Below are 25,305 nucleotides of genomic sequence, written 5' to 3' on the forward strand. Positions count from 1 at the left end.
CAGCCCAGACACACAAGGACACACTCACAGGCATTAAACAGAGGCTCTCAGTGCAGTGTGTAGGCGTGTGTGGGCATACGTGTGGGGGTGTGTGTGTGCCAGATGAGGGTGTGATGCATGGCTGCTGTCATGGCTTCCTTGACTACATCAGGGCTCACACAGCACAGAAACTGTAGAACAAAATACTCCCCACTGAAGATATCATGAAGGGGGGAAGACATGGCCATATGTGGCAGTTCATCAAACAAAAGTATAGTGGAGAGGATACTTTTAACAGAATGATGCAGCAATCCTGTTAGTTGTCTTAAAATGGAGTTGGACTCAGGGTATTTCCATTGCAAAAGTTGTATTCCTATTATTATTTTCCCATTATTTTCAATGCAGCACAGCCAAATAAACAACCAGTATCTTTATGATCAGTTTATTTGGATGGTAAAATATCCATTTAGATTTAATACTTTACAAAACAATAAAAGTATACAGATATGTGCGCAGTACATGGTGGGACTGAATGTATTCCTTGAGGCTGCGAATTACATCCGTTTGTTCTTGACAACAACAAAATTAAAGGAAAGTATTTGAATACACATTTTGTTCCAAACCTGAAAGCACTTACTGTGGCTTTACTGTCATCCACAACTGAACACATATCAACGCTGTCATGTTACAAGCAAAGAAATTTAGATTGGTCTTCTTGTCATCACTCAGTGTATATAACTAGTCTGCACAGACAGATAAATGTCTTTTGTCTGGGTCAGGTTAAACTGTCAATTATTTACTTATGAATTGTTAATATTTAGACAGAAGGACAGAAGGCAGAATCCTTGCTACTGAAAGAAAAACAGCATGGGGAGCTCTACTGCAGTGGTCACTTTTAATTGAGCTCCAGTTGCTTTAACCTTTGAACCCCCTTCAGATAAATACATTCAACAATTCTTAATTTTCATGTCATATTAACACATATCAAACATAGATCAAACTTAACATTGATCCGAGTTCAGTTTGAGCACCAAAATATTATGTTGCTCATTTATAATTGAACATAATTTTCTGAACAGCCAAAGCTAATTCCAAACATCTGGACTGTCACTGAAAATGTTATAATACTTTTACAACTGCAAGCTCTGAAGCTTTTGTCATCACTAACAACACTAAATATATGTTTTTGGTTTATATTAGGGTTTGACTCCAGAATATTGTGCTGATACTGGTTGAGTCAATACTTATGTTGCATCCTATTTGTTTTGGAGGCTGGAGTTGAGAATGAAGTCACATCAGGAGTAATCGTGTTCCAGTTATAATTTGGAAAACCCCTGGGATTTTTCCAATTGTAGTGCTAACCACTTATAGTAATATGATTTAATAATAGTGCATTTCTCTCCATATTCTGCATTGAAACATGAATATGTCCACCACAAAATGTTGTACAGCACTATGTCACAACAAAAAAGATTACGGTAATTGTTTTGGGGGGATTTTTAAACTGGGTTTACATCTACAAAATTAAATATATGTGCTATAACCATGTCTATTGAACCCAGGACTCCTCAGACACTTCCAACTTTCCAAGTTAAAATTCTGACTTTATACAGATTTTTTTTGTATTTCTGTATGGAAAATCAGAAAATCCAACTTTCAAATACAAACAGAAAGCAACATTGTAATTAGGTCAGTTTAAAAACAACGCTTTTTCACAGCCTTTTCCTTAAAGTGAAAGTTTGGGACATTGAGGTGGGATTTTGCAGAGTAACTATCAGCAGTCAATGTTCCAACAAAGTAAAGATCAAAGCATCCCTTCAGTTTATGAGAAGGGAAAGAAGTTATGAGTCTTGCTAACATGTAGGCTAAGTGGAACTAGGATAAAATGTATCTTTTTCATCCTAAAACAACGGTCTTATAATGAAAAAAGTAGCTCACTGGAATTCTTTTTTCTCTCTTGCATTAATTTATTTGACATTCATGGTGAGTAGTTTGAGAAAATGCAGTCTTATGGCTGTTTTACATCCTATTCCATTAGCATCAAATCAGATCTCACTGATCAGTTATATCTTTCTTCTGTGAAGAATGTCACAATGTTACTGTAATGGATCATTAATCAATACAGTTTTCATCATAAATGGCAAATGGCTTTTATGTTAAATAACCACCTAAGTAACTCTTTTGAGTTGCTGTGAAACTTTAAAAACTGGAGTTGATTCAGAATGATGGACTCCACTTTTCTGTCTTTCTGGATCTTTAAGAAATGTTCTAAGCATTGTCCACCTGAGGTAAGGTACTGACAGCTGATGGCAACTCCAAAGAACCCCACTTTCAAGAAACTGAACCTTCCCTATAAAGTGTAAATACAGTAAACAGGAAACTGTTATTCCACAGTATATTGATCATTTCATTTACAAAGAAGACACTTGTCATTCAACAGACATCATTCGAAGCAGCAAAGCGTTTACTCCATTTAGTCCTGAGTCACTGAGACGTCTGCAGGATTTTTGGAGAATTGAAGGAATAGGATCAGTCTAAGCATGGTAAAGTAGATGGACAAAAATGAATATAAAAGGCCATATTTAGTGTTAAAATCAGGATGTGCCATCCCCATTTTTGGTTTTGATCACCACCAGGCTGACCATAACTGGTATCAGGCAGATGGGAGTGATCACCAGGGCAAACACGATTCCTGGTGGTGGGTCACTAAACTCCTCTGTGGGGCACGTTTTGAAATACTCAGAGTGGATGTTGACAAAGAGTTTTTCCACCAGTGAGTTTGGCCATGGGATCAGCAGGCAGTCAGATATGGTCTCGGTGTACGTGGTAAAGTCGCTGTAGGAGCTGCAGAAAATAAAATAAAATAAAAAATGTTTTGGGAAAGGACATTTCCCAAAACATGTCAGCATATGCTTTGAAATATCTCTGATGTAAAAATTAGTGACTTGTAACTGAGATTACCTGCTCACTTTATCCCAGACGCACCAGTCAGTTGAGTTTAGTGATCTCATTTTCTCATTGAAAGAATTCAGATATTTATCAAATAAAGAAGAAAGACACTCCATTGATGGTTTGCCATAATTCTTCTCACAGAACTTACAAATATTGTGGCAATCGGGATCACTCGCACAAGCTGCAAGAAGTGGAATTAAAAGGAGAGTATGTGAGAAAACATCCAAAAAGAATAAGAGCAGTTTAAGATGTAACAACAGAGTGACTTGCAATTTTACATTTTTTAAAAGACTTAAGTTACATTAGCATTGTATGTAAGAAATGCCACCTACGAAATTGCAGTTGGTGTCCTGAGATCTCTAAATGAGAGACATGGAAAAACATTCTATGAGTAAAATATGTACTTCTGACAAGAAAAGACAGAAAACACAAAACACACAATCTTACTAAATCAACTCGAATCATTGTGACATTTCTTTGCCTGTTTTAGCACACAAATTCTTCTAACACAACTGTTGTTGAGGCGACTGCAGCTGTGAAAGGAAGACCACACACTCACCAGAGAGAAAGGAGAGGAATACCCCAATGAAACCAACAGCTCCCTTCATGTCAAAAAAAAAAGAATAAAGGTGTCTTTTCCCCAAATGATGAAGCTTCCAAAATGTGTATAGCGAGGCATAACAGGAAACGCGACAGGGTTATCTTCGGTTACCAGATGTCCAAACAATGTTACCCGCGGATAGCAGATGTTCTTCGAAGATCTGTCTGATGGCCCTGCGCCTTGGCAGCAGCTCTTTGCCTCTTCAACACACGTTTTTTTTTTTTTTTTTTAGTTTTTCTTCCTTTTTTTTAAAGGGGTGGAGGCAGCAAAGATTGTCCTCTCTATTCTCCCAAATAAAAAGAGCACACCCAAGCTGGGGCTGGACTCACATCTGAAAACCCTTTACTCTTTAACTCTTGTTCTGCTTTTTAGTCTCAGTTTCTCACAGTCGAAAAGGCCTGGCCAGCTCACAGCATGTGATTTATTTGCCTTTTGGGCTGCCTCTGCCAAATAGGAAACATAAGTAAACATTTAGGGCTTAGCGTTTTGGGGTGGATTTAATCATGACTCTGCAGGGTGTGCTGTGCAGACAGCCACGATTTCATATTTAGGTTAATTTAACAAAAGATAGAATAAGTTATTATTCTGAAACAACCATGAGACTCAAAAGACCATTACATGTCTATGCTGGCAAGGAATACATAACATTTCCACATCAGATGTAATTTTTTTTTTTTTTTTTATCTCATAAAGAGCTCATGATTATCTCAAATCTGCTCGGTAGTTCCTCACTGCCGTTTCTTGGAGTCTTAAAAAGCCGAGTGAGGGAGGATCAAACACAAAAAGAAATACATATATAAATCTACAGTTTACATTTCAGAGCTTAAATTGATGTTACAGAAACTATATGTTCAACCTCATGTAACATCTGTTTGCTGAGGAGCAGCATTTTGATTTAGTAATGACATCAGGAAATGTGTCTTTTCAGCAGAGGAGGAGCCCACATTCGGGAGTGTTGGCAGGGGAAAGGGGTGGGGGGACAGTTGGGGAAAGAAAAAAATAGTAAGGCACAGGATGAGGAACAGCGAAAGGGGCTCTGCTCCAAGTTCCAGTTGTTTCACAACTTTGAGTTCATGCGTTGATCACTGACGTTGCGTGGGGCGAATGACGAACAAAGTGAGGAAGTTGATCCAGGTGGGGGGTGGGGGGGTCGTAATGAGGTTTCATTTAACCTCTAACCCTGAAACCGTTAGGGGCCTCATGTCTACTGCTGGTGACCCCTCTGGTGGAGACCTCCTCAGGAGTTTATCTTGGATCCTTTTGACAAAACACAAGAGGAGATGTCCCCACGGAAAACAAAGTCTGCAAGATCTGTTTTCTGGGTTCTGTTTGTTCCAGGACAAACAAATAATTTCAAAGAAGTGATCCCAAACAAGCCTTCAGGAGAAATGCTTCCATATTCACCATCTGTGACTTTACAACATCTACAGTAAATATAAAATCATATTGAACCATCCCTCCTAAAGTTTCTACAATGTATATGTATATATAAACAATATGTCATGCAAAAAGTTGAAAGATCATATTATCTGAATCCCATTTCATCTGGTGTAAAATTTGTGTAAAACATTTTTTTAAAGAACATCATAATGACAGTTAAACATGGTGGTGAGAGTGTGATAATCTGGGGCTTTGGGCAAAGAAAAAAAGTCAGATAAGGTTGTAATCTGATCCCTCAACAAAAACAACAAAATAAAGGTTTCTGATTTTCTTGGTCAAAGTCTAGACTTAAGTTTGATCACAAAGCCATGGCATGACTTTAAATTTATGCTCAAAAATTCTCTGGTCTGACTAACTTAAAGCAATTCTGCAATTAACAGTGGGTCCAAATTCTTCCACAGTCATGCAAGAAACTCATTACCAGTTATTACAAAGACTTGATGGCAGCTGTTGCCACCAAGGGTGACACATCCAATTACTAGGTTTTGGAGGAAAATGCTATTTCACATAGGTTTGGATTTATTTTTTCCATTAATAAATGAAATGATCTTTTTGAAAATTGTATTTTGTATTTTAAGAAGGTAGAAAATATTTTTTCACTGCACTTGAATTGATTAGCGTCGCACAGATACACAATAAACAGCTCAAAAAAAACAAGTTCAAACTCACCGTTATCCATTGTTTGTGTTTCATTATACCCTAAATAAATAAATGCATGGGTTAAAAACATCAAGCAACATACAAAAGGATTTATTTTTGATTTTCTTTAAAAATCCACACATACCATACACTGTTGTTGTTGTGAGCGGTTGCACCGTTGCTTTGTCATTATCCAGACAAATTACATTTGTGCATCCTGCAACAAGAAAACTCAAATTTTGGCAATGCAAAGACATACAGTCAATTTAAGATATAAAATTCTCTGTTATTGATCTCATATTTCGTCAACAGCTGTTTTTACGCATTTTTCAATGTGTGAGAAAGTGTGGAGGATGAAGGAAATAGCGAGATCCACGCTATGGGGAGTTAGTGCATCCTCCCTTTGTCTCCCACTTCTTTAAGGAAGTCTTAATATATTCAACTCAAGGACATTTAAACATACTTACAACAAATGTTCTGACATTAGGAGGAGCTTTCTTATTCATATGACAGAAATTAAATTATTTCTTAAACAGTATTAACAATCTTACACATGATCAGAAATAATTACTGAATTCTTGTTTGGATATGTATTTGGTCTATACATTTAAGAATAACCTACAACATACCAGTTGTTTGGTTTCTTTCTAAATGTAATTTCCCTGCGTAAAGTGAGACAGATTTCTTATTGAGAAATTAGATGAAGAGTAAACATTGCTTCACCCTAATACATAAATGGACGATGAAAATAAATGTCACTTACCCCAAATGAGAAAAGTCACTAAGCAGCCAGAGAACACAAGAGAGAATCTGGTGACAGTCATTTTGCTGAACAATACTCTGTTCATCTTCACTAGTGGGAAGGGATTAAATATCTCAACCTTTACACAGGAAGGCTTAAAAAAAGAAAAAGAAACAACAGGAAAGCCTCATTTCCTAGTATGGGCGGATTCACCACATGGGGTAAAAAGTTTCTGACAACTGCTGTGCTCCACTGGTACAAAGTCATCACCACTTTCTCTCTAGTTTTTGATTCAGAAATTGTGAAAGCATGAAGCATTTCTGTTTCATGTTTATTCTCCCCTCTTTTCTTTGTCTTTCTCTGTCCTCTGATAATAGAACAAACAATGGTTTAAGTTTAAGAAAGGTGTTTAATCAACAGCTAATTGACAGAACTGTGATTTACAAAAAAAAAAAATTGATTTTCTTTTTCTTCCATTTGTTTTCATTTTCTTCTTGTTGTTTCAATTTTAATCCAAACCTAATTACTGTAAACCTGATCTTAGGGTGTGGGGGGGTTATGATGCATTTTATTTCTACTTCTAATAAACAAAAGCCATGGAAGAAATTTACCCTGGCCAGACTGATTGAATAAAAATAATAATGAAGGAGGTTCTCCTTTTACAAGGTCCAAGTAGTTTAGTTGGTTGATTTGCATAAGCTAGAAATTTGTGGGGTGACATTAGAAGAACAGAATGCAAGAATGTGAAATTGGCCAATCAAAAAAAGGGGGAGGAAAGAAATTAGATGGGAGAAAATTAAATGTGGGGGAAAGAAACTGCTCTCTTATTTGTTTGATAAGAGAGTTGAACAGCAAAACTGAACTTAAACATAATTTGTTGTCACAGCAACAGTTTTCAAGACTAAAGTTGACACATAATCTTCAATCATACATAAAATCTTTTAACAAATATATCATCATCAAATTTATTGCCACTAATCTTAAGAGCATCAGAGGCAAAAGTGTTGAGACTGCACAACCTGAGATCCAAAATCAGCTCCCAGAAATAGAAGACAAAGTTTGATTTTAGGAATCCTCTCTTCAGTTTTACTGTGACAATGTCAAAGCTTTTCAAATTGACAGGCCAAAAGTGGCTCACCAAGAGTTAATTTATGCTCATTGTTGTTTGTTTCTGTTTTATTTTATGCATTTGTGTAACTAATTAATAAAACATATTAATGTGATCTTTAGTAACTTAGTCATGGATTCTACAAGTGATGAGTTTCAAAATAATCATTCAATTTCAACAGAGCTGCAAATGTGAAAATAGCATATATTCTAGTCTAGTTTCAATCTTTTCTGTAGCATTTGTAATCTAAAAATAATTGATTACAAATGTTAATTGTTAGAGTTGAGATTGACATCTATTTTATTTTATTAGACTAATTAATTTGGAACATGTTCTTGAAATAGAAGTTAAACTAAGATAATATTCATGGGCAAAAGGTGTGTGAGAGATATTGAGCAAGTGAGCCAACCATGATGCAGAGGGCCCAATCAATCAATCAATCAATCAATCAATCAATCAATCAGTCAATGAAGTTTGTTTGTATGGCACATTTCAGCAACAAAATGCTCTTTACATCATAAAAACATACATAAAAACAAAGCTGTAGAACATGCAGTGAACAATTGTCAAGTGCCATTGTTACACATCAAAATGTTGATTAACATTTAATTTATAATGTTTCAAAAGCAACTCTACTCTTCCGGACCACTTTTCTGAACTTGTAAATTCAGAAAAGTGGAGTTCCCCTTTAATTTCTCGTTTGGTGGCACATTTGATTACATTTTCCATTTTTTGTTGTTGCTGTAAATCAAGATTTACTCTGCATGATTTACATAAGGAATATCCTCTCTTTATCCGTGCTGTGGTGTATCATCAATGTTGAAGACAAACAACGTCCTTGTTCCCGTCATTGTTAACATCACGTTAAACTTCTGTGGTAAAAGAGAGGTAGCAAGGGGACTTAGTCTGAAGCTGAAGTGTTTCTCTGTATCATTGAAGAATAAGTGCTCTTTCTCAGCTGCTGGGCTTGGAGCAAAGCCACATATAGCTCATGCCAAAATTGCTCCCACATTTCATTTCACTTAACATTGAGAGCACAGTTTCATATAAAGGGTAGAGTGTTCAAAAAAAGAAACATGCACTTAAATATCAAAGGCATTCTTGTGAGCACCATTATATGGATGAATTGACTTTTTAAAAAGGAATAACATTAAATAGGTTTTAAATGTCCAAGAATGCTAAAGCAAATGTAGCTTTGTGTAGCTGTTTTTTAATTAGATATTTTTCTTGACTGCAGAGTTATTTGTCTTGGACATCTTTTCATTCTCAAAACCTTTTGTTTCAGACAATTTCTCTTGTAATATTTAGGTCAGTCACACGCCAACATCAACACGTCGAGTTTACGTAATACAGAAAGAAAGACGTCCTCCCTATTGCAGCCTTTATCTCTAATCTGTGTGTTCCTGTGAGTGTTTGCTTTTGTTTGACAGTTCAGTATCAATATTGCACTGCCTGCGTCAAACACCACCAAATATGCTATTTTATCTAGAAAAGTTTCACCATCCTAATTTTCTCTCTAAATGCTCAATAAAAAGTCAAGAATGCCTGAGGCAGGAAAAAAAACACAGCTTGTTATGTTATGGGGGCATGATTTTAAGTGTACTAATCTAAATAATGTTTTATTATTATAGATTGTGTCGTCCTGTAAGAACCAGTCGTATAGTGCCCTCTTGTGTGTTAAACAAGTTTTTTTTTGTGTGTGTGTAAATTACGATAATTACTCAAATGCCTACACTATGTGCAAAACTAATAGGTAAATTGTATTTTTGAGCTTTCATCATTGGACAAATATTGTTTTTCCAGTTAATTGAAAATGTTAATACTCCTAATGTAGATATTTAGCAACATAAAAGTAAGGCTTTGGTTTTCTTAAGACAATATTGATGTGGGCACAGATGTAGAGGAATTATAAAGAATTATCACACAAATAAATGAAAATTTAGAATTTTTCCTTTTCCAGTGATGAGAATGAATTAATCCAATATTTTACATGTGGGTTTGTAACTATATGATCCTTGTTTTCCCACCCTTAAAACAAGATGATTCTGTAGGATTTCCCCACCAAAACTTTAAATGAATCTTTTGGACTGGTGTTTGTCACTTAAATGTCCTTAACAAATTGCATGGTTGAGCTCTGATTTCCTTTCACAGTTAAACTACATTATAGTCATATTATTTTGTCTAAATTGCCATTAGTTCTAAGGAGCATTGTTGTCAGTGCTGCTATGAGTCTACCATTTGTGTAAACACCTGTAGGCAGTAGAGTCCTAGGACTCAAAACGGATAAAGCTGAAATAATACTAGAGGCAAAGAAAGGGTAAAAGGAATATTTTCACTTCAATTTGATGACTAATTGACAACAGAAGAGTATTAAAAATCATATGTGCATCAACCTAATAATTAAGCTATAAGTACCTTCAAAGGCATCAATTTAATGTAGAATGATGTGTTCATTTCAAGCCGTGTGAAAAAAAAACAATATTTCAGATTTTTGTCCTGCTGATAGCAAAGCTTTTATAGTGAGTTCAGCTATTGCTCTCCATTAGAAATGTGTGTAGCCAACCAAGATCTTTCTGGCATCCGTGTTATTTGCACGTAGCCCGCTGTCTTTTCCCACAGAGAAGAAAAATGTATTGAGCTCCCTCTGCAGGAGAAAAGCTGAACCGCAGTTAGGCTGATTTCCCTCTCGACAGAAGTCCGTTGGAATTTTATAAAACTGTAAGCTGGTTTCCAGCTCTTACTTCATCATTATGACCTTAGTCTGTAAACCAGTAATATATATTGTAGGGCTGTTTCTGTTGTAAAATATGCTATGTGTTTTGTTATTTTTTCGGGGTTTTTTTTTTTTCTTCGTTTTATGGGCCATTTGCTGTTTTTAATCGTCTTTTTTGTCATAATGTATTTTAATGCTTGTATTTTACACCAACAGGCGGTCGAATGTAATATTTTCTAAAGGGCTGGCCACTAACCGCAGGCCTAAAGAGAATTAATCTTGCGTATGTATATGACCATAAATCTCCGAACAGTTAATCAGTTCCTGAGTGTGAAAGCAATGGCTGAGCGGCGGCTGCTCTGAGCTACTTTTTATTCCCAAGACGCAGAATATGCATAAATCCTGGCTCCTCTTCTTGGAAAGGCTGCATCATGATAAATACGTCACTATCCTGCTTGGGCTGAGCTAAGTGCGTAGCTATTTGTAAGCTACAACAAGCCTCCAGCACCATGTCCGCGGACAACGCTGGGATTTCTCTGACATCCCCACGCATGGAGACGATACCTGCGTCAGATCCAAACCAAAGACAGCCTTAATTTGTCCAGCACGCACACACCAACGCACACGCACACTCTCTCTCTCTCACTCACTCACTCACCAACTCACTCTCTTTCCTACACACACGTACAGAGAGGGACTTGATCGCATTGCGGGGCTGTAGTCGCAACAGAGAGGACGCGAGGATTTAAAGGTATTTAATAACCGCGACAGTTGCTGAGTGGATGTAGACGTGCACACGCGTGTACCAGAATGCCGCGCCGTCATTGTGGAGCTTGGGTGGGCACGTCGCTAAAGTGTTCCCCATTTAAATGGGCACCGTGTAGCTGCCGTGGCTGCACCCAGAAGACGCAGCGCACTTCATCTGCGTTGTACCACACGTTTACAAGCTTCCTCCTCCTCGATCAAACCCCCTGTCGCTGATTTCGGCGCTAAGTTTTGCCTTAATGCTTATTTCTGATGGGGTTATGGCGCAAACAGTGATGTAGATGCTCACTCGGGCCATGATGAAGCACAGAAAAACTGTACTACGCACTTTTCTGCTCTGTTGAGGCACGCCCACTTCGTAGCAATGTGGATGCTCCACGCTGTTTAACTCTTCGACTTTATTTACAGGCCACAACAATTGCCCACTGCTTTGGTAATGGCCGCCCTTTAAAAATAATTAGAAAACATGGTGCAGTTTAAATCACCCGGACGGTAGGCTTGTTTTCTCCAGAGGATGGCAGTTTTGTTTTGCCAACAGAAGGGGGCAGTATTTCAAAGAGGGTTACATTTAGAGTAAATGGGGAAGTGCATTCTTATGGAAAACGAGATTGTGTCATACTGAAGGATTGTTGAAGAATAAATTACTTTAACAACTTTTTTTTTCACTAATTTGCGATCAACTGACTTTAACTATATTTTACACAATCATTAGGATCATGCAGGACTTAATGTTGATGCCCTTATCGTCAACATGAATGACATGGGTGTATTTAAGCCTTTTTAAAGAATAGAATAACTTTATATCATATAGAAAACAAGAATTGTGTGCACAATGTTGTATTTATTGTAGATTTTGTCCAAGGTTTAACATTGAAACTCAAGTGTATGCACATGTTCACACTAATATTTGTCGAAATAATGTCTGTTAGGAGTTGCAGATTGATGACATGCATTTTAAGGCTAATTCCAGCCTCTTCTGTCTTTTCCAGAGAAAGTTTCTATCTGTAGTTGTGATCGCTGTCCTGATTGAACAACCAGTTTAGATCTCAGCCATCTAGTGTTTGATTTGAGTTGAAATTAAAGAATTTGGGAGTAGTCCTTCTCTTTTATTGTGTCAACCAACAGTATCTCTGGCAGTTATAGACTGCCAGAGGTATGATGCTAGAAAATGTGCATCAAATCGAAACATAAGCACTCAATTCAAGCTGTTTGCTGTAATAATTCCAGACATAAGAAATAATATATTAAAAGCATCACTATGACATTCATGCTGATAGTGAGTGTATGGAAACCTATGGGCGATGCTGCATAAGATTTGGAATTGAATGCACTGATTTGTTTTGCATTATGATTCTTTTTAAATTGATATTTCATGAATCTGTTTGTCTTGTAAAGTTTATTGACATGATATTTTAGTCATTTTTTTCACACAATATGGATTGTGTGAAAAAATGAATGGGATGACTTTAAAATTATCTGGGTTATCTCACAAAACTACTGCAAAAGATACAACTGTTGCTGTGCTTTGGAGGCCAAATAACAGGCCAACAATGGGAAATTTGAATCTACAACGAGTTTCAACTTGCTTCCTGAATACTCTTTTTGAATTTTTAAGGAATGATGGAAGAAACAGCTGCCGCAGCCCCGGCCTCTGGCACTAGTGCTGTCCTATCAACTCCAAGGCCTCAGCCTGGCTCCTTTACCCCTTCCCGCAGTCTCCTAGAGTGGAGAAGGAGGGTCAAGTCTGAGTATATGCGCCTTCGCCAGTTAAAACGCCTTAAAAAAGTAGACAAAGTCAAGGTGGGTTAAACCAGTCATTGACACATGGTTTATAGATTAATGTCTGTGAACGTTGGAAAAAAGCTACTATGTGTCTGTAGTTTATCCCCTTCATTTGAGTTTTATCTGATTTGGTCTTTTTGTGTTTCCAGAGCTTGTTCATGTCCAACAGGCAAAAGATTGAGCTGCAGACTAATCTCCTGAATACAGAGTGGTCCAAGCTTAGGATTCAAGCCATCCCTGTCTCAACCTTTAGTGGATCTCTGGCAAATAAGAAGGTATGTTCTTTTAAAAAGAGAGCGGTTAGGATAAAAGGAGCCTAAATAGGCAGTGACAAAGGGAACTGATGACTTAAGTGAGCTCATAACCCAAACAGTTTGAAAATATAGCGGTATCTTTATGTTCCCACATGCTGTTGAGTTTCACTGCAATGTATTTATTTTCCCTGCCTGAGCCAAAACAGCATCTGTGTTAAATTATAATTATCCAGAAGACTCATTCAGAGTATGGTCATGTTCACCTCACCTCTGATCCTCTTCCAGATGTGTGCAGTGGAGTTTGGGTTCCCGGAATTTAATTCTCAGGCCATTCCAATGAAACCTCTGTCTACAGTGGCAGGAATCCCCTTCATGTACTCGTGGTCACCACTGCAGCACAACTTCATGGTATCATATACTATCTTTTGATATTGTTTTTGCATGCTACGGTTCATGGCTGATATATGTGTATTGGTTTTTAAGCCTTGGAACACTTAGAAACACTTAATGTTATTTTGTTGAATGAAGCACCAACAGGAGTTTTTTCTTTCAGGTGGAGGATGAAACGTTCCTACACAACATTCCCTACATGGGTGATGAGGTGCTTGAACAGGATGAGGCCTTCTTAGAGGAACTCATTGACAACTATGATGGCGTTCATGGTGACAGAGGTAGGCAGAGCCTTAAAGATACATTAATTTCCTATGACATCGTCACAATTACACCACTACAACCGCAGATTTCTGGAAATACTATGTCTTTACTAGTTTTCCAGATGTACAGACTAAAAATGTTTCCCATTTTTCTTTTCAAAATTGTTTAAACTTAGTCACATTGGATGGAGAGTATCTGTTAATACCAACTTCAAGTCTTACCACAAATGGTTTATCCTAAAAACTTACCAAAAATATTAAAAACTTTATATATATTATAAAGTTTGTGGTTATATCGAGTGTGGAAAATGTATGGATTCTTTTTAGGACACTTTATTTGCTGTGTATGTATTTCATCTGAATTAATAGTAGAGGTTTATAGCATTTTTTTCTATATGAACCCATGACTTAAGATATAAGAAAAAATTGTTTTTGTCCCAGAGGGCGGGTTCATCAGCGACGAGATCTTTAAGGAGCTTGTGGATGCCTTGAGTCAATATTCTGACCATGACGAAGAAGAAGAGGAGGATGCAGGGGTGACGGCAGCAGAGGTTGCAGGGAAGAAAGAGGAAGAGAGGATGATGATGAGGAGGAGCTCAGTGGAAGGCTCGGAAGAGACTAAAGCTGGGACATTAATCAGGAGAAAAAGGAGAGGCACCACAGAGGGTGAGTATCTGTGTTTACAGTGCTTCAGTGTGAACAAGGCACATACTGTTCTTCTTTTTACACCATGCAGCTGCCACAAGGTCGTCCTGCTACAGCAGCTCTTGAACTGACATGGTGACTTTAAAGCTGCCCTGTTTTCCCTTGTTTGAGGGAACTTGTTTGTTCATGACACTGATATGCCCTGACTCCTATTACAGAGCTGTGTTTGGATTTAGTGGTAACTACACACTTTCCCAACAATTGTGAAATGGATCCACTCAGCATGCATGTACAAGAATGTACAAGAATTACAGAATACAAGAAAGTACAACCATTAAGAACAATTATTACGGTCTGTTCTTAAGAATAGGAGACAATGTCTTGTTCAGAATTGTGTAAACACCCTTGTTGCATAATCAGTGTTTATGCATCTGTATAAAAACCTGATGTTTGGTCATATCTGGTTCACTTGTGTAACAATCCCTGCTTTGTTTCCCAAAAGTGAAAGATGTGTCCGGCAGCAAGAGGATCCCTAACGATAAGATATTTACAGCCATCGCCTCGATGTTTCCCTACAAGGGCACCACAGAGGAGCTGAAGGAAAAGTAAGAAAAGTGCAGTCAATGGGATGTATTTGCACCACGATCATTAGTCTGTTGCTTAGCGTTCACCATGGAGATCTAAGCAGCTAGAGGTGAATTAAGAATTCTGGGTTCCTCTCTGGCTCTCATACTCAAAGGATAGTTGCGTCAGGAGCTGAAAGACCTTAGAAACATCTATAGTGGCATAAGAAGTATTTCAGATTTGTTCTGTTCCTTACAGTCATGTGAAAAGTTAGTACACCCTGTGGCAGCCTGAATGAACAAATGGCTATTTAACAATACTGAATTAATATATCAAAAAAAGAAAGTTAGCCCAAAATGCTGTTTTCAAACAGTTATTTAATTTGTTAAGGTAAACAAAGCTACATAGCCATATGTGAAAAAGTAATTGCTCCTCCATCTGGATGTGCCAACCTTGGCGGCAACAAATCCCATCTAGCTTTTGCAATAGAAGGTGGTGATTCTTTTACAGCACTGTAGAGGAATTTTGGTTTACTCTGATTTGCAGAAGAGTTTTTGAATTCCAGCAACCTGCTTTAATATTTAGGTCCAGACTTTGACCTTTTTTGGTTAGTTCTAACCTGATGATCAAACACTCCCCTTCAAGATTCTTTGAAAGAGAGCATAATTCATGGTCATGTGCTGAAACAGCAACACAGCTCCAGACCAGGAAACTACCCCACTGTGCTTATCATATGATGTACATTTTTAGAAAAATGTTGTTAGTTTTACACTGGATGTAATGGGGTATATCTTCCTTCCTTCAAGTTTTCACCATTGAATTTTATATATGCAGCTTCAGGGTTCTTCTGGGTCACCCTTGTTGATTCGAGAAGGGTCACCACTTTTCTATATGTTCTCCATTTGTGGATAAATGTTTTAGGTTCTGATGTCTCATCTGTTTTTTAATTTCTTTAGATTAATGGATGATGTGTTGGTTTTGAGATCTTTTCACCAATTTGAGGTTGTCTTAATTCTGGAAGTCAGCCAGTAATTCGGCCAGGCTGTACAAAGTGAAAATGTGACTTAAAAATTGGGTTAATAGCAGTTAATTCATGAATTATCAACAGAGATAATTATGTTTCTGCAAAGTTTATGGATTGGGCAAATTGTCCTTCTATCCTGTATAGACTTTTTTTCACCATCTGGACCGACACAGATATTAATATCATATCAGTGCATCTCTTATTTCTTTAAAGCTTTGACATATTTCCCATATTCTTCACAGGTACAAGGATCTACAGGAGCCACCAGGCCCAGTAAAACTCCCCCCCCTCTGCACTCCCAACTTAGATGGGCCTTTTGCAAAGTCTGTGCAGAGGGAGCAGTCGTTGCATTCCTTCCACACACTCTTCTGTAGACGTTGCTTCAAATACGACTGTTTCCTCCACCGTAATAGCCCTTTCTTTGTTTGATTTAAGACTCTGATCAATATATTACAATTGAAATATTTTATTAATGTTTGCATTGAATGTTGCAATTCATGCAGCAGGTAGTGAGAATGCATTGTCTCTGTTCATGAAGCTTTTCATGCAACACCCAATGTTTACAAGAGGAAGAGTAAGGAGATCCGCATGGAGACTGAACCGTGTGGGGAAGACTGCTTCCTGTTACAGGTATACCCAGTCCATGAACTCTGTGCTCAGGATATGTTCTACATTTCAGTGCTCATTGTGTTTTCCCCCCATCAACACTTCATTTGTGCAGAAAGGAGCTAAAGAGTTCGTAGATCGGAATATGTTACGGTCGCAGAGATCTCGGAGGCGACGGAGGCAGCAGCGACCCACCGGTTCCAGCGGTTCTGGACCAACTGGGTCTGCCGAGGAAGGCAAGGAGGGTGAAAGTGACCATGAAACCACTTCCTCCTCAGGTATTGCACTCCTCTTACTGAACGACGGGGTTTTTTTCTGTTTTAAAAAGCGGGGAAAAAATCCATAATTGCAGCCACTTGGAAATAAATGTGATAATGTGTTTATAGCTAGGCAATTAAAGTTGTCTGCTCTGTGGGTTTGTACAGTACAGACACAATTTGTTTCCAGAAACCTGATGCACTGAGTCATTCAATAGATGCATCATTTACCATGAACTTCCCCCCATTTTCCTAGCTTCTGCATGACTGTGTTGCCTAACTCGCTGCTCTCCGTCTGAAATATGAACATTTGGCTGCAGATTACAGCTTTCAAGTCATACCCTGCTTTCTCCTCACATCTTCTCCCAATATCAGCTGTCTGTTGCCAACCAAAATATACCAACCATTATTTTTGCATAAATCAGCCTCCATATAAACCCAGCCTTCTCCTCATCTCCATGCTTTTCTTTTCCTCTTTTTATTACATTTCTTGCTTACATCTTGATGTAAAGAGTGGAAAGAACAAAATAAGAGAATCGTCCATTGGCTTTTTGTTTTAATTTCCCCCCCTGAATCTTTCATCTTCTTTTCAATCAGTTCCTCTCTTGAAGCTGGTGTGGGAAATTGCTGGAGCTTAGCCAGTGACTCAGCACACTTTATCACACGTGTGAGAATAATGTGGAAAAACAGATTGTTCAGCAGACTGATGCAGAGCATGAAGAAACTGGAGCATATGGCGACAGTAGTGCTCCATTCAGCCTGTTGCCAGGCAACATTCACCTCTCCAGCTTGTCCTCGGGATGTTGAGCATCAGTTTTGAATATCCAAAATCTTCCATCATTTATGTGTTTGTCAATGGAAAGACAGTCATCTTGTCCAGAAATATCAATTGACAGTGTATAATCTCCACCTCTACATAATTTAATATTCAGAAATTATTTTGTTATGTGAAAAAAGTGATGAGAAAATGAGAACAACATCGAGGTTTTTGGCCAACATGCAAAATGCAGCATGTGAACATGTAATGTAATATAATCTGACTGAATATGAGCTTTTTTGCAAGGAGGAATGAGCAAAAAAAGTCAGTATGTTGTTCTACAAAGCTGAGAATCAGCACAAAAACCTGCTGCTGTTATTGCAGTGAAAATTGGTTCTAGATTCTACAAGCTATTAACCCAACAGAGCAGAAGACAAATGCACCATTTTATTTGCAAATAAAATTTAGAAAACTAAAAAAATGTGGTCTTTCACATAAAATACAAATTTAATACACTGGCTTTTGTGGACATAACAAGATGCAATATTCAGCAGTAAAAGAAGGAATGTGTTTTAAAGGCAGGTAAGGTCTTCAAACAGTTTTCCAAAAAGAATTAAACCATTTTTTTCTTGTCTTTTCACAAAGCCGTGTTTTTGCCTGCGTGTGTGTGTGTGTGTGTGTGTAATAGAGGGGAATTCTCGCTGCCAGACTCCAACCAAGCTGCGTCCAGGTGAAGATGAAATGGAGCAGCAGGAGTGCTGTGTGGTCCAGTGGAGTGGGGCCGAGGAGTCACTCTTCAGGGTGCTGCACGGCACATACTTTAACAACTTCTGCTCCATTGCACGTCTCATTGGTACCAAGAACTGCAAACAGGTAAAAATTTCATACTCATATTTCATATAAACATTTTTTTCTTCATTACAAAATGTTCACATGTCAATTGAAAGGGATTTGACTGAACTTGAACAACAAAAAATAACCTTGTTTTAATCATTAAACAAACATTAAAAATAAAAATGTGTCCAACTCTACTTTAGTTTACTATTTTTTTTTATTTATTTTTTACAAACTGTCTCCTGTTGTCCCACACATACCGTGGAATTCATGATGGATTCTATGGAGTTGTATTTGGTTTATGCAACGTATATCCTCTGTTCTAATGTCCAAATAATCCAATTTTAGACTATTTTGTTCAAAGAACGCTAATCTCGGAGTTTTGGTGTTCTCTGAGGCAAACTTTAATCCTAATGTTTTTTCACACAGAGCAAAGGTTTCTTTACACTTCCTATGAAAGATAAGCTTGCAGTTCCTTTTTGTATGGCATAGACACATGCTTTCAACAGCTGTAAGAGTTTGCTTTAAGCCCCTTAAAGGCATTTTAGGGTTTTTTATGGGCTTCAAGGTAAATGTTAGAAAATCTTTTTACATGATTTTTATGATGGGCACGTTTAAGTTTAGCAATATAATTAAAAAAAAAAGCATTGTCAAGTTATCAGTCTGTTTCTCAAGGTTTCTGGAGACTTTTATGCATATTTGTGATTAAGTGATTTGAACTAAGGAAAAAGTTGTACAGAGGTTCGTCGAGATCAAACCTAAATTTAGATTGAAATGACTCAAGGAACATCATCTTTCGTTAAGTGGGCTCTGCTTCAATGTATTTAAACAGCCCATCTTAAATGTTTTTGTAGAATAGGTAAAATAAATAAAGCCATGACAAGTATTATAAAGAAACATACTAACATCTAACATCTGTTGTTTCGTAGTAATTATCCAAGAAACATGTTTTTTGTCTATCCTAAAATGACACATGGTTATTTGGACACAAAGTGAAAAACATACTGTAGATGGGGTTTTTTGTTACATTTGAGTTAGTTCCTGTGTAATGACAGATGCATAGTGAGCTGGTGGTTTTATGGTGCACCTAATTGGACTGACTAGAACATTATATTGCATGTGGCCCCATAAACAGGGATTCTTACCAGATGTGACATTTCTCATAGTTACATGTAATGCAAGTTTTAAAAGAGGCAACAGAGCTGCTGTCATTTTAGTTTCTTCTGGGCTGCTATTAATATTTCTTTCTTTGTTTCCTTAGTTGTATTAGTGGTCAGTGTTACAGTGTCAATCCATGTCAGAGACATTGAACCAGCCTCTTTATTTCATTTCTACTTCTGGAGGTCTCTTTTTTTGTCAGAAAGCAACTAAATCTGTATTGGACTGTAACAGCTCTGCTTATGTTGCGAATGTCCCGCCTACTGCTTCACTCTGTGAAAATGCTGAAACCAGCTGCACCGTTATGTATGTCTGTGTCCTGGGGAAGAGGCCAAATCTGGGTTTTGGCAGCCAGAGGTGGTTTGTGTGTGTGCATATTTCAGTGTGTATGCAGTTACACTCTTGCATCTGGTTGCTGCGCTCTGGTTGTGAAAGCAGAAGATGGAACAAAGCAGGACATTTTGTCACAGATTATTTAGTAATGTACACAGGTTGCACAATATTGCACAATGTCATGCTATGAGGACAAAGTTGGTGTAATTGTGTGTATGTGTGATTGGTTTGTTGGTTAACATGGCTGTTGTTGACCTTTCTCACAGGTCTACGAGTTTGCAGCGAAAGAGGTTCTGATCCACCGGGTCCCTTTGGTAGATGGAGGCATCTCACCCCAAAAGAAGAAAAGGAAACACAGGCAAGTTTGTCTGTTATGAGAAAGTGCTTTTTAATATCTTGTGATTGTCAACATTTGGTCACATTTTAAACCCAACTCGAAAAGCAATTTATTTAAATTGTAGGTAATAAACTAAGACAAAGTAGTGCATAGTCCATCATCAAAGAGAGGTGAAAATGAACAAAATAGGAAAAAGAGACTGTCAGTAACGGCAAATTTGCAGCACAAAAAAAAATACTATCCAGTTATCATAAACAACATAATCATTCACCATTAACTCTAGTTTTTCTTTAATAAGGTTTAGGGGGTTTTATGTTGCTGATCTGGCCTTTCAAACCCATTCAGTCACAGCCACTGATTCTTACTGTTAAATGGGAGTCTTTAATTTTTACTGGCATGACATGCATTGTTATGAATGATGACTGCAAAGTTAATAACTCTATGCAATCAACTATCCACTGTCCCTACAAGCCCGTTCAGGAAGAGTAAAGTTTCTTTAGATAGAAAACATTTTACAAATTTTATTAATAAAATAAATGTGACTGCATTGTTTAATAACTAGAATAAAATTTTAGTATATGTACTCTTAATCAGTCTGTTATTTGATGATTGTATTTTTCTGTATAAAAAGGATCTGTTTGTTTTGTAAAGAGCCTTAAATTGTTTGTTCTTGTAGGTTATGGGCAAAGATTCAGCTGAAAAAAGGTAAATTTATCTTCACATATGATTTTTGCTTCTCCTTGACCTGGAACACTTAGCACAGCTTGTAGCGTTGATCTTTCTGCTTTTTCCCCATGTTGCTCCAGATAACTCCTCCAATCAGGTGTACAACTATCAGCCATGTGACCACCCTGACCACCCATGCGACAGCTCCTGCCCCTGTGTGATGACCCAGAATTTTTGTGAGAAGTTCTGTCAGTGCGAACACGAGTGTGAGTGTCACCGTTTGCTTTTCACCTGTCAAGAGTTTGTCAGAAAATGGGTGTTTTTACTTGTGCTGCTCGTAAACAGTAGTTGCATTCAGTCTGCTCTTCCAGGTCATTACCATGGTTATCGCTGAAAGCATTATTTTTTTGAGTCCCTCTTGTCACAAAGGAGCTGAAATGTAGAATGTGAAATATGGACTGTATTTTGGCAGTGGTCAGAGAGCAAATCGTCTTTTGGTGGGAATAGATGGTTGTGTTTTACCACAAAGCTGCATTTATAATTAGGCTTTCACTACAGCAGGTGTGACCCAGAGAAGCTTTTCCCAAAACGGCCACATGGTGGTGGAATCAGCTTTGCAATTCGCCCTCTGGAGGGTTAACAACAGATAAAGGGAAAGGCTTGGAAAAAAAAAAAATTCCCTTGTTCACTCTCCTCCCTTCTCCATGTTACGCCGCCTTTTCCCGTAGCAGAGGAGCACCACTGCCAAACAGGAAGCAGCCCTCTTTTCCACATGTGTGTGCTCCATAGACTTGGAAAAGAATCAAAGGGATGTCAGAGGCTCTGTGCCTGATATACAACATCATCAGTATGAGTCAAACTCTTCCAGCCTGAAAAAGCTTGACACATAAACCCCAAAGAGGAAAGAAATGGGGGATTAAAGAGCACCTCAAAGAGAAACAAAAATATGTCTGGGCCTTATGTTATAGATAGTTTTCTCTTATGAATAAAACATTTAGGTTATTATTGCTCAAGGTTTTACTTTTTCTGCCCAGAGGATGTTGCGCTCTTTAAAGTTGTATGTCAACATTTCTGCCAGTAGAGGGCTCTTATATGGCCTTACCAACCACTTTATTAGGTACACAGGTTTAGATACCTTTATCTTTCAGAACTTCCTTAAGGCTTTACTTCAACTATTCAACAAGGTATCAAATATTAATAAGATATATTTTGTCTTACTTGTATAATAGCAGCAGAATATGGGTGTATTGTGGTCACAAAGGAATGGACATGGTCAGCAACAATACTCGGGTATGCTGTGGTGTTTAAGAGTTGCTCATTTGTTACTAAGTGCCCAAGAATGTGCAAAAAATATCCCCTACATCCTTGTACCACCGCCCCCACAGGCAAAACAGATGCAGGCTGTCACGTTGTTTATGCCACAGTTTGACGCCCTATCTGAATGTTGTGGCTAAAATCAAGACCCGCTAGTCCAAGCAATATTTTTCCAATCTGTTACAGTTCATTTTTAGTGTTACCTGTTGTGTAGTCTTCTGTATTGTATTCTATCTGCTTTAAGGTTGACTCGTATGTTCAGAGATAATTTTCTGCAATCATCTTTTTGCCCTTTGTAGTCTCAACCCGGTCTGACCTATATTCCCTCATCTCTGATATCAACAAGGTATCACTGGATGTTTTTTCTCTTTTGGACTGTCTTCCATAGACCCCCAAAAATGCACAAAATCCCAGTAGATCAGCAGTTTCTGAAATACTAGACTAGTTTGTCTTGCGTCAAAGAAATTGCCACGGACAAAGTCACTTAAATCCGTTTTATTCCCTTTTCAATGCTCGTTTGAACTTCACCAAGTCATCCTTACCTTGTTTCTGTGGATGCGATTGACTGTCACTATATGTGTTAACAAGCAATTGCACTAGAACCTGGTCAAGCAGTTTCCTTGTATCTAAATGTTTTGCAGGCCAGAACCGTTTCCCGGGCTGCCGATGTAAAACCCAGTGCAACACCAAGCAGTGTCCATGCTACCTGGCCGTACGAGAGTGTGACCCAGATCTCTGCATGACCTGTGGAGCTGCCGACCACTGGGACAGCAAAGTCGTGTCCTGTAAGAACTGCGGCATCCAAAGAGGCCTTAAAAAGGTTCATGAAAGTTCCAGACAATAGTGCCACACTAATGGTCCGATATTCAGATGTTGAGCATCATGAAAGAAAACTCCTACTTATGGCTTCTCTTTCAGCACCTGCTGCTGGCTCCATCAGATGTTGCTGGTTGGGGAACATTCATCAAAGAGCCTGTGCAGAAGAATGAATTTATCTCTGAGTACTGTGGAGAGGCAAGTCCATGCAGTTTAATTAGATTTTTTTCACAGTTTCTTATGATTGATTTTAATTCTTTCATTTCTATCTGCAGCTGATCTCTCAAGATGAGGCAGACCGACGAGGAAGGATTTACGACAAATACATGTCAAGCTTCCTTTTCAATTTGAACAACGGCAGGTTTTTTCTATTCTTGCTGCAATGCTTTACCATTTGTTTAAGTTGGAATCAGAAATTGCTTTGAATGGTAGTTTGAAGTGGTGTTCTGTTTAAGGCTTATAAAGGTAAAACCTAATTGGAGTAGAGAAGACTCATAGCGCGTTCACTTAGTGTATATATGAAACCTTGTTACACCTGGACTCTGAAGCTGTTGGCTAGTCAGAAGGAAAACACTTTTTATGTTCCGCTCTCAGTTCATGTTTGACCCAAGAAGATCATTGGTAGCATACCTCCACCAACCACCATTTCTAATGTAATTAATAAATCAGTTTCTTCATTAATAATCTTCCCATGCAAATCTTTTTAATGGTCCTTAAAAATTCACATAAATTCTCGTGATTTGTTGAGACTTTAAGATCATAGAAGCTCACTTTTGTCTTCCTGTTAACTGTAGCTTTAGGGATAAGTACTCCGGATTTATCTTCTGCTGCAAAGATATGAACTGCTTATACAAGTCTAACTCTACAAGTCTTGAAAAGTCCTGTACTAACCCTTTAATTCTGTCTCTACAGATTTTGTAGTGGATGCCACACGAAAGGGGAACAAAATTCGATTTGCAAATCATTCAGTTAACCCCAACTGCTATGCTAAAGGTGAGTGTTTCATTGGCAGAATGAATTCAAGGTTTTCTTAAGACTTTCTTCACTGATGTTGCTCTTATTGCCAATGCAGTTGTGATGGTTAATGGAGACCACCGTATTGGAATCTTCGCCAAGCGAGCTATCTTGCAGGGGGAAGAGCTCTTCTTTGACTACAGGTGGGGTTGCAGGCCTCTTTGTGACTCTACATTAGTTAAAATGTAGCGTTAGAGAAAAATAGTCTATGCAGTCTATGCATTTTTACCTGCTCAATTACTTGCTTCTTGACTTAATGTTTCCACCCACAGATACAGCCAAGCTGATGCTCTGAAGTACGTGGGAATAGAGCGGGAAGTGGACATGACTTAGCTTTATTACTATATCTATAGACTGGCCTTCATTCAACATCTCTGTACGTTATGCAAGCTTTTTCAGCATACATAATGTAGATCAGTGAAGTGCATGTGCTGTCTTTTGACACATCACCAACTAAACGTGTTAGCCAAGTGCTTTAGCTTCAGTCAGATGCTTTTCCTGTTCGGTCATGTAGTATTGTGGATAATAACGTTATACCCTGACTGTTCCACTGAAAAGCTTGCATCATTAACACATTTCTGCCATGAAATAAGCTCATTTATATCAATGTTCTGCAAAAATAGGCAACTAGAAGACAAACCGACTGACTGAATGTAACTTTAGATGGCAAAGAAGAGGTCTTACCTCACAAAATTCCAGAATTGGTACTCAGATCGTTGTATATACAGCAGACATATAAACATCATCATACCATGATAATAAAGTAAAATAGTAAGAGTAAGTGTCTTCCTTTAACATTTAAAAGAAGTGCCAAAAGATTATTCACTAAAAAGCTCATATAATTTGCATGTGATATGTTGTATAATAAAACAGAGAAAGGTTATTAAGTAAGAAAAAGCTAAATTACCCATTGTATAGCATTTGATTTACCATGTTTTTTTTAAGTCCACATTATTATACAGTGTCTTGCAAAGGTTTTCACTCTGCTTTTATTTGTTCTCCTTTCGTTGTTTTATCACATTAACTACGGACTTTGGGTTTTATGTAATAGATCAATACAAAATAGTCCACAATTTAGAAAAGAAACAACTTAGCATTTGAATTATTTGGACTCATATACAGTACAGACCAAAAGTTTGGACACACCTTTTAATTCAATGAGTTTCCTTTATTTTCATGACTATTGACATTGTAGATTCACACTGAAGGCATCAAAACTATGAATAACACATGTGGAAATATGCACTAAACAAAAAAGTGTAAAACAACTGAAAATACCCCTTATATTCTAGTTTCTTCAAAGTAGCAACCTTTTGCTGTGATTACTGCTCTGCACACACTCTGCATTTTCT

At 37.8% G+C, this 25,305-nt stretch overlaps 2 protein-coding genes across 3 annotated transcripts; one reads left to right on the forward strand and one right to left on the reverse strand.

The window, feature by feature from the left end:
- Positions 1-405: 405 nt before the first annotated feature.
- On the reverse strand, positions 406-6,502 carry ramp2 (receptor (G protein-coupled) activity modifying protein 2). The gene is made up of 6 exons (XM_032587894.1): positions 6,375-6,502; positions 5,757-5,828; positions 5,642-5,671; positions 3,264-3,290; positions 2,941-3,112; positions 406-2,823 (listed from the first exon to the last, which is right to left on the reverse strand). Exons 1-6 carry the CDS (start codon positions 6,457-6,459, stop codon positions 2,574-2,576), a joined length of 636 nt encoding a protein of 211 aa, XP_032443785.1. The 5' UTR covers positions 6,460-6,502; the 3' UTR covers positions 406-2,573.
- Positions 6,503-10,157: 3,655 nt separating this feature from the next.
- On the forward strand, positions 10,158-24,850 carry ezh1 (enhancer of zeste 1 polycomb repressive complex 2 subunit). Of its 2 annotated transcripts, none has more exons than XM_032587667.1 (20): positions 10,158-10,179; positions 12,555-12,739; positions 12,871-12,996; positions 13,261-13,383; positions 13,529-13,646; positions 14,070-14,294; positions 14,776-14,878; positions 16,104-16,267; positions 16,400-16,491; positions 16,583-16,745; positions 18,170-18,354; positions 20,073-20,164; positions 20,820-20,848; positions 20,950-21,075; positions 22,765-22,943; positions 23,042-23,137; positions 23,215-23,296; positions 23,852-23,932; positions 24,012-24,096; positions 24,226-24,850. In XM_032587667.1, exons 2-20 carry the CDS (start codon positions 12,557-12,559, stop codon positions 24,284-24,286), a joined length of 2,313 nt encoding a protein of 770 aa, XP_032443558.1. In that variant the 5' UTR covers positions 10,158-10,179; positions 12,555-12,556; the 3' UTR covers positions 24,287-24,850. The 2 variants fall into 2 exon arrangements, with proteins under 2 accessions (XP_032443558.1, XP_032443557.1); XM_032587666.1 differs by lacking the exon at positions 10,158-10,179 and adding an exon at positions 10,634-10,925.
- Positions 24,851-25,305: the final 455 nt, after the last annotated feature.

This window comes from Xiphophorus hellerii, chromosome 16 (assembly GCF_003331165.1).
Source record: "Xiphophorus hellerii strain 12219 chromosome 16, Xiphophorus_hellerii-4.1, whole genome shotgun sequence".
Taxonomy (NCBI): domain Eukaryota; kingdom Metazoa; phylum Chordata; class Actinopteri; order Cyprinodontiformes; family Poeciliidae; genus Xiphophorus; species Xiphophorus hellerii.